Source organism: Drosophila biarmipes, unplaced genomic scaffold (genome assembly GCF_025231255.1).
Source record: "Drosophila biarmipes strain raj3 unplaced genomic scaffold, RU_DBia_V1.1 ptg000019l, whole genome shotgun sequence".
Taxonomy (NCBI): Eukaryota; Metazoa; Arthropoda; class Insecta; order Diptera; family Drosophilidae; genus Drosophila; species Drosophila biarmipes.
Window position 1 is genome coordinate 182,051 of NW_026114537.1, and position 10,241 is coordinate 192,291.

General features: G+C 44.7%; 1 protein-coding gene across 1 annotated transcript; it reads right to left on the reverse strand.

The window, feature by feature from the left end:
• Positions 1-503: 503 nt before the first annotated feature.
• LOC127012090 (uncharacterized) lies at positions 504-5,708 on the reverse strand. The gene is made up of 3 exons (XM_050890315.1): positions 5,226-5,708; positions 4,325-4,631; positions 504-4,096 (listed from the first exon to the last, which is right to left on the reverse strand). Exons 1-3 carry the CDS (start codon positions 5,706-5,708, stop codon positions 504-506), a joined length of 4,383 nt encoding a protein of 1,460 aa, XP_050746272.1.
• Positions 5,709-10,241: the final 4,533 nt, after the last annotated feature.

The following is a 10,241-nucleotide window of genomic DNA, read 5'->3' on the forward strand; positions in this document are numbered from 1 at the left end:
TTGACTGATCTCCTTTAAAGAGGTAGTTGAATGCATAATTCTACCTTCGACTCAAGGTATCGCCCAGATACTTTTTAAACCCTATGTTAAGCTTGGGGGATGTTTATGAATAGTGGACTGTATTATGGTTTTTATTATAGTTTTATGCATTTATTTTCACTATTTAGCGGGTTTACAATACTTTAAGCGGGGTTGCTATCAGCGAGCGGTTGCGGTTAATATCAACAAGCGAATGCAGCCGGCTTGCAAAACGTGCAGAAAAAAAGAACAGAAAAGCGATCGCGTGATGTTCTAATACTAACGCATTGCACTGCAATTTCGGCTATGCGTGTGAGCTTAAAGCTCCCAAATGGTTACAATACAATGATGTGCGCAAAAATAGGTACTATAGGTAATATAGGTTATAGGTAAATATGCAAAAGTAAAGAAGCAAATGTAATACTATTTAAATTCAACATAAAGACGAACTATTTCCCAACATACCGGCCCCCCTGAACGACGGTTCAGTTCAAAGGAAGCACAGCAATTTTCGTAATAGGGCGCTTGTAGATTCCCTTGGCGGTTTTAACGGTGACCACCAGAACCCTCTGATCCTGGCCAGGATGAACTTCGGTGACTCGTCCTAGCATCCACTTGCTTGGCGGTTGATTGGGCTCCTTCAGCACAACCAGTGTGTCCACGGCAACATTTGGAGCATCTTGATGCCATTTCGTGCGAGGTTGAAGCGTGCTGAGATACTCGAGATTCCAACGTTTCCAGAAACCTTGAACCTTGGCCTGTAGTTGTCTCCAGTGCTGCAGTCTGTTGATATTTACATCCAGGAAAGATGGTTCTGGTACCGAAGTGAGAGGCTGACCTGTTAGAAAATGAGAAGGAGTTAGCGGGTTAAGACTGTGATCGCTAGGTGCGCATAAAGGGCGAGAGTTCAGAAGCCCTTCAATCTGAATTAACAGGGTCGAATACTCCTCGAATGTCAAGGCACTGCTGCCAATGACTCGTTTTAAGTGCAGCTTTATGGATCTCACACCAGTCTCCCAAATGCCTCCGAAATGGGGAGCAGATGGCGGAATGAAATGCCAATTAATCTCGTGGCTGGCCATGAAGCTTGAAATTTCTTCATCTTGACTTTGAGCTATTGCCATTCGTTGCATTTCAGCTAAATCTCTTTTGGCTCCATGGAAAGTCGTTCCATTGTCCGAGTATAAATCTGATATAGGTCCACGTCGAGACCAAAAGCGTTTGAAAGCGGCTATAAAGGCGGATGTCGTCAAATCGCTGACCAATTCTATGTGAATCGCTTTTGTAGATAGGCAGACAAAGATCGCAAACCAAGCTTTGCCAAATCTTGGTGTCCGGCCTGTCGATGTTTTGATTGACACAGGTCCAGCATAATCCAATCCAGTGTGCAGAAAACAACGGGCGGGTTGAACTCGAAACTCCGGTAAATCAGCCATAAGCTGAGAACTCGTGTGTCTTCGCTGCAGAAAGCAAGTTCTGCAATTGAATACAGTTTTGCGGACGAGGTTCCGAGCTCCTAGAATCCAATACCTTTGGCGTAGACTATGAAACGTGTATTCGACTCCAGCGTGTAACAATGCAGCATGTTGATAGCGAACTAGCAGACCAGCTATTGGAGATTCCTTAGGAAGGAGAATGGGATGCTTTGCGTCATAAGTAGCTATGGAATTATCGATGCGACCACCAACACGCATTACTCTCTGCTCGTCTAAAAAGGGTGTGTAGCGGATCAACTTCGATTTCTTCGACAATGGCTGTCCGGTAGTTAACTGCTGGTACTCCACGTTGAAGAACTCCTTTTGAGCGTGCGTAAAGATCTTAGCTCGTGCATATTGTAGCTCCCACGCCGATAGGAATGGTGAAAGTCGATTCCTCTCACGAAGACGATGAACGAAGCGAAGGCAGTAGCTGACTATCCTTAATAAACGGGACCATGAGGAGGATTTGTTGATCATACAAGATAGCGAATTTCCGTCGTCGGAAATGTGTAGATTAACTTTCGTTTCAGCCTTCATCTCTAGGCAGGCCTCTCCTTCTGTCGACAGAACAAACTTAGCTTTAACAGGTGGCCAAGCTGAACGGGACTGAGATAGCCAAGGTGGTCCATTCCACCATATTTGATGATCCACGAGGTCCTTTGGCAGTACTCCTCGCGATGCGCAGTCTGCGGGATTATCACCACTTCGAATATGTTGCCAGCAGCTGCGTGGGCAAACCTCTAGAATTTCAGCAGTGCGGTTGCAAACATAGGTGTTCCAAGTCCTAGGCGGAGAAGATAGCCAATGCAGGACTATTTCAGAGTCTGACCAACAATTAATTCTGGAAATAGGAACAGTTAATGATTGCTTGACCAGATAAATCAGTTTAGAGAGTAAATGAGCTGCGTTTAACTCTAGTCGCGGAATGGAGATAGGCTTAATAGGGGCTACGCGAGTTTTAGCCATAATCAGTTTGACAGCATATCCATTGTTGACTTCGACGCGGCTATAGATGACGGCAGCATACGCTTGAGATGATGCATCAGCAAATCCGTGCAGTTCCATTTCTTGATGTGGTGCAGATATGTAGCGAGGAACTCGACAAGTTTCCAATAAATGCATTTCCGATGCAAACTGTTGCCATCGTGTACACATTTGCTGCGGTAGTACTTCATTCCAATCGGCAGAACTTAGCCAACTATCTTGAAATAGGATCTTCAGAAAAACAACAGTTGGCGAAAGCAAACCCAGCGGGTCGTAGATCTTGGCTAGTTCTGAAAGCAATATGCGTTTAGTAAGAGCAGTCGTAAATGCGGGGGTTTCTAATTTGAAGAAAATATAGTCCGGTTTTGGTTCCCAACACAATCCCAGGACTTTAACAAATCGAATTGAGCGGTCTTCCTCTAAATCCTCTGGTGGATACTCACAAATCTCCTTTGGCAACGACTTTAAAAGGGCGTAACAGTTTGAGCTCCACTTTCGCAATTTGAATTGAGCTTCGCTAAGAAGCAGAATCAATTCATCTTTGAGTGCAATGAGATCCTTGATGTTGTCGCATCCAGTAGGAATATCATCAACGTACGCGTCTCTGTTGAGCACGACAGCAGCGGTGGGATACAATTCGGCATAGTCATTCGAGAGCTGTTTAAGAACTCGAACTGCAATAAACGGCGATGAAGCTAATCCATATGTTACTGTCAACAGTCGATAATGATCCATCGTAGCGTTTTCATCCTTCCTCCAAACTATGCGTTGGTACTGTGTATGTTCGTCCGACACCAAAATGCCTCTAAACATCTTCTCGATGTCTGCACAAAATACATAACGATGCTGACGAAATCGAAGGCATACTCCAATTAAGTCCCGTTGAATAGGCGGTCCTATATGCAGTCGCGAATTAAGAGAATGACCCGTGGAATCCTTTCCAGAGCCGTCAAATACCACTCGGCAACGTGTGGTAGTACTATCTGGCTTAAAAACTGCATGGTGTGCCAAATAGTTGTAAAGTGCGGGATCCTCACCGCCTGCAGCAGCCGGAATCAATTCCATATGTCCTCGATTTAAATAATCATCCATGAAATCCACATATTGTTGTTTGAGTGCGGGGAATCTTCTAAATTTCCTTTCCAAAGCGGCGAAGCGGTTTAAAGCCTGTGGCAAAGTGGAGCCAATTGGCGTGCGGGGCTCCTTGAATGGGTATTGAACAATATAAACACCATCTTCTCTACGAGCATGTGTTTTCAGAAAATGTTGTTCGGCGGGATCACTGGCGTCTATCGTTGTTTTACTCGGATGCACTTGTTCCATGTCCATAAATGAGCGAACTAAGGAATCCAAATCTTCATAAGCGTGATGAACTTGTGCGTGCGTAGATGCTTTGTTACCATCAGTGTAGCTGCCTGTAATAACCCAACCAAAATTAGTATGCAGTGCGATGGGGTATTCGATACCAAACTCTCGGCGATGTCCAGTATATAAGTTCCACAGCTGATCAGCGCCTAAGATAACGTCGATTTTGCCCGGAGATCCAAACGTCGGGTCAGCTAGCGGTAGGCTGCGAATCTTGGTCCAAATAGTTGCATTTGATTTGACCTGCTGAGCTGGAATCGTAGAAGTTAGAGAACTCATAATTAGACAAGAGACTTCCAATGATGCAGTCGTGGTTCTTGAGAGTAAGGTGAAGCTAGCGCGACCTCGGCTAACACCAGCCGGGTTAGCACCTAAACCAACTACCGAAATGCGGGCATGCGTGCGAGGAATTCCGATCCTTTGGATAAACGACTCAGATACCATGGTTATTGTTGATCCAGTATCGAGCAATAACCTACACGAGGTCTCGTTTCCCCATGTGTCAATAACATTGGCGACAACAGTTGGCAGTAGGGCTGGATTGTTGGCCCTCTCCAAAATATGATGGCTAACAGCGGCAGTATTCGTATCAGCGGCAGTCGAGTGCGCAGGTGCCTCAGGAATCGATCTTGCTTCAATCGGGTGTACTAACGTGTGATGCTTAGCGTTGCACTGACGGCAAGTGTTCGATGAATTACAATCCCTGACTTGATGCGATCGACTCAAGCAGTTGAAGCATAATTTTGTATCCTTGGCGAAGGTGCGGCGGCTGACTACATCCAGTGCCTTGAATTCATTGCATGAATATATAGAATGCTGTCCTTGGCAATATATACATTCGCGAGACGACTGAGTTGATCCACTGGCATGAAAAGCGGCTTGGCGGCGTCTACTCTGGGCTGGTCTTGAGGGTTGCATTGCGGGTAAATCCTGACAAGACTCCAAAGTATCACAATGAGCGAAAAGAAAGGCGAACAGCTCCTCTATGGTGACGTCTTCAGTGGCCGATAAACTGCAGTTGGCCCAAGCTTGTTTAATTTCTGAACCTAACTTTGACAGCAAAATATGAATGAGCCATACATCGCGGCTGTCACAGTTCAGCGCATGTAAGCCTCGAATGCATTCGTCGGCCGAGTCAATTACCTTGCGTAATTCTGCAATATTCGAATTGTTAGCGGTTGGCAACGATAAAAAATTCTGAACAAACGATCGAGCGATGAGCGACCTTTTATTATAACGATTTTCTAATTTTTCCCATGCGTCTTGGTAATTATCATTACAGACGGAAATATGTTTAATTAGGGACAGTGCTTCTCCCTCCAGATATGATTTGAGATAATGAAACTTTTGGCACTTGGAGAGCTTTTCGTTACTATTTACTGAGCTTAAGAACAGATCACTAAACTGGCTCCAATCCTCATATTTACCAGAAAATGTGGGAATCCGAATTTTCTCAAACCTTAAATCAGCAGTTCCCGATGAAGTATGAATTTTCTCCAAAAGGTTGTTTTGTCCCTCAAATAGGCGTTCCACTGTACTTGAAAGTAGAATGTTCGACTGGTCCTGTCCATGATCCTGACCTCCCATGTCCTTGATGGCGTTACTAAAAATAGCATGCGCGGCGTAGAACTTGTCTTCGTATTCGGGTATGTCCAATCCAGGGTCTTCATATCCCTCCTCCAAGTGAAATTCCACTAACTCATCTGAGAGCTCCATAAAGTGGTTGAAAGTGGCGACCAAACGCTCCAGCTTGAATTGCAATGTTTCCACATTCTCACATCTTTGTGAAAACTCCACAGCACTGTTGAGGGTGCGCGTTATTTGCCCCTTGCAGGCACCACGTTGTTGAATCGTTCTATGCATTATCGCGTTCATGACGAAAAAACGGTAAATTTGTCTCTAATGTTCACAAAAGTAAATGCACAAATAAACGCGGGTATCCGGCTCTCGAAGGACCAAAATTTGTTATGTTTATGAATAGTGGACTGTATTATGGTTTTTATTATAGTTTTATGCATTTATTTTCACTATTTAGCGGGTTTACAATACTTTAAGCGGGGTTGCTATCAGCGAGCGGTTGCGGTTAATATCAACAAGCGAATGCAGCCGGCTTGCAAAACGTGCAGAAAAAAAGAACAGAAAAGCGATCGCGTGATGTTCTAATACTAACGCATTGCACTGCAATTTCGGCTATGCGTGTGAGCTTAAAGCTCCCAAATGGTTACAATACAATGATGTGCGCAAAAATAGGTACTATAGGTAATATAGGTTATAGGTAAATATGCAAAAGTAAAGAAGCAAATGTAATACTATTTAAATTCAACATAAAGACGAACTATTTCCCAACAGGGGAATAACAACACATACATTTCGTTTCGCATATGGCAGGACATGGAAACGTTGTAACGATTACGTTTTATTTTTTATCAGCTGCATAACGCATGTTTTGCTTTTCATTCTTCGCACAAGCTGTTCAGTGTGAGTCGTTTGCCTGCTTGGGAAGACAATTTGGTTGATCAAAGCAGAGGCGTAGCACAGCTCGGTAAGCAACGATAATACTAAAATTACTGCATAAAACTAGATTAAAAATAATACTGTGTACATTGTTTGTGCCAAACCGGTGGTAGATAGACGACTGCTGAGCCTCGCCGTGGTACAAGGGGTTGTAGTGAGCACCTTGTCATTTACACGGGGATGCTCGATGTACGTTTCGGTAATCAGGGTAGACGATGATTGGAATACTCCGCGGGACAAGGGTGTTATAGTGAGCGCCTTGTCGCTGACACGGGGATGCAATGAATGTGGTAGAGAGCCGTGATTTGGACACCGGTTGAGTCGCTCCACGAGTCAAGGGGGGTTAGTGGGCACCCTGTCGCTGGCACGGGGACAGTCTGTACGATAGGATGATTTCGTCCAGGCACGGGTAGTTATGGGACTTCCCGTGCTGTGTTTTGGTGGCTGATAATAGGTGCCCGTTTAGCAATTATGGGGCGGGTGTGCTTGAGTTTTAAACTGACTTTATTGTTATATCTTCTATGTGTATTGTTTATGTTGAGCTAGGTTTTTTGTTGACCTCGTTTTCTCATTCTGACCGACTGACCGTGCATGCCGCTTTGTTGCTGAGCTGAGAGTACCCATCTGCTGCTGTGTCAGCAGTGCTGTTGATGGCTTCTCTCTGTTGTGCTACCACTGAGCACCTGGTTGCTGTTCCGTGTAAGTAGTGTACCACTAAGCACCTGATCGCTGCTCTGTGTAAGCAGTGCACCGTGCTGTAAAAGATTCGTTGCTGGTACGTTGCCCACCTACGACCCCGCCGTGTTGGGTACTGTGCATTTTGAGCATGGTTTCGAAAATACATAAACTACTTACTCTAAATATCCCACGCGACGGCATCGCACTTTGGGTGCATGGACAGTCATTTGGAGACGCCATTACTCGCCCTTTAACTCAATTGTCTACACTAGGGACATGAAGTCTCAAAATGCCAATCAGCTCGTTGTCTCGTTTTGTACAAAACACCATCATACAGTTTTACCACGCTATACATTGACCTCCCAAGCATTCCCTAGAAATTCTTTGCAGTCTGCTTCTGACAATCAGGTAACCCATGAGTCACTAAGAATCGACCACGTCTTACTCGCAACGGCCCTCGCCCAGGTTCGAATCAGGCAGTTGACGATTTTGGGTCTTGGCTGTTTAGCTTACTTATAGTATAACGGCATTAGCAGAATCCCGACATGCCGAAGAACTTAAATCTAAATGTCACTTCTGCAAGTCAGATGAACATTTAATTTTGTACTTCCCTATATATAGCTCGGTTCAAATTCGCAAAAGGCATGTGTCTTTGCATCAATTGTCTACACAGGGGACATGAAGTCTCAACATGCCAATCATCTTGTTGTCTCGTTTTGTACAAAACACCATCATACAGTTTTCCAAGCTATACATTGACCTCCCAAGCATTCCCTAGCAGTTTTTTGCCGTCTCCTTCTGACAATCAGGTAACCCATTCTGCACTAAGAATCGACCACGTCTTACTTGCAACGGCCCTCGCCCAGGTTCGAAGTCAGGCAGTAGACGATTTTGGGTCTTGACTGTTTAGAACTGTTTAGTTTAAACTCTATTTCATAATGTAAAGATTGCTTAATGAAGGATATAAACAGTTAGCAGCTTAGGAGTTTACGACTTGCAGAAGAGCTCCCAAGCTGGGTCAGTTGGGGAACAAGCTTACTTATAGTATAACGGCATTAGCAGAATCCCGACATGCCGAAGAACTTAAATCTGCAAGTCAGATGAACATTTGTTGTTGTACTTCCCTACAAATATCTCGGTAGAAGCTCGGTTCAAATTCGCAAAAGGCATGTGTCTTTGCATCAAAATGCCAATCATCTCGTTGTCTCGTTTTGTACAAAACACCATCATACAGTTTTCCACGTTATACATTGACCTCCCAAGCATTCCCTAGCAATTCTTTGCAGTCTGCTTCTGACAATCAGGTAACCCATCAGTCGCTAAGAATCGAACACGTCTTACTCGCAACGGCCCTCGCCCAGGTTCGAAGTCAGGCTGTAGACGATTTTGGGTCTTGCCTGATCTCCTTTATAGAGGTAGTTGAATGCATAATTCTACCCTCAACTCAGGGTATCGCCCAGATACTTTTTAAGCCCTACGTTAAGGTTGGGGGAATAAAAACATATATATTTCGTTTCGCTTATGGCAGAACATGGAAACGTTGTAACGATTACGTTTTAGCAGCTGCATAACGCAGGTTTTGCTTTTCATTCTTCGCACAAGCTGTTCAGTGTGAGTCGTTTGCCTGCTTCGAAAGACAATTTGGTTGATCAGAGCAGAGGCGTAGCACAGCTTGGTAAGCAACGATAATACTAAAATTACTGCATGAAACTAGATTAAAAATAATACTGTGTACATTGTTTGTGCCAAACCGGTGGTAGATAGACGACTGCTGAGCGTCGCCGTGGTACAAGGGGTTGTAGTGAGCACCTTGTCGCTGGCACGGGGACAGTCTGTACGATAGGATGTTCTCGTCCAGGCACGGGTGGTTATGGGACTTCCCGTGCTGTGTTTGGGTGGCTGATAATGGGTGCCCGTTTAGCAATTATATGGCGGGTGTGCTTGAGTTTTAAACTGACTTTATTGTTCCGTTGATTAGAGCTTAAGTACTATTGGCCCTAACGTTGATATAGTAGATATCTTCTATGTGTATTGTTTATGTTGAGCTAGGTTTTTTGTTGACCTCGTTTCCTCATTCTGACCGACTGACCGAGCATGCCGCTGTGTTGCTGAGCTGAGAGTACCAATCTGCTGCTGTGTCAGCAGTGCTGTTGATGTCTTCTCTCTGTTGTGCTATCGTGTAAGTAGTGTACCACTAAGCACCTGATCGCTGCTCTGTGTAAGCAGTGCACCGTGCTGTAAAAGATTCGTTGCTGGTACGTTGCCCACCTACGACCCAGCCGTGTTGGGTACTGCGCATTTTGAGCATGGTTGCGCAAATACATAAAATACTAACTCTAAATATATCGCGCGTCGGCATCGCACTTTGGGTGCATGGACAGTCATTTGGAGACGCCATTACTTGCCCTTTAACTCAATTATCTACACAGGGGACATGAAGTCTCAACATGCCAATCATCTCATTGTCTCGTTTTGTACAAAACACCATCATACAGTTTTACCACGCTATACATTGACCTCCCAAGCATTCCCTAGCAATTCTTTGCAGTCTGCTTCTGACAATCAGGTAACCCATCAGTCGCTAAGAATAGAACACGTCTTACTCGCAACGGCCCTCGCCCAGGTTCGAAGTCAGGCTGTAGACGATTTTGGGTCTTGTCTGATCTCCTTTATAGAGGTAGTTGAATGCATAATTCTACCCTCAATTCAGGGTATCGCCCAGATACTTTTTAAGCCCTACGTTAAGGTTGGGGGAATAAAAACATATATATTTCGTTTCGCTTATGGCAGAACATGGAAACGTTGTAACGATTACGTTTTAGCAGCTGCATAACGCAGGTTTTGCTTTTCATTCTTCGCACAAGCTGTTCAGTGTGAGTCGTTTGCCTGCTACGAAAGACAATTTGGTTGATCAGAGCAGAGGCGTAGCACAGCTTGGTAAGCAACGATAATACTAAAATTACTGCATAAAACTAGATTAAAAATAATACTGTGTACATTGTTTGTGCCAAACCGGTGGTAGATAGACGACTGCTGAGCCTCGCCGTGGTACAAGGATGTGAAGGGACATCTTGTCGTTGGCGCGGGGATGCGCGATGTACGTTTCGGTAATCAGGGTAGACGATGATTGGAATACTCCGCGGGACAAGGGTGTTATCGTGAGCGCCTTGTCGCTGACACGGGGATGCAATGAATGTGGTAGAG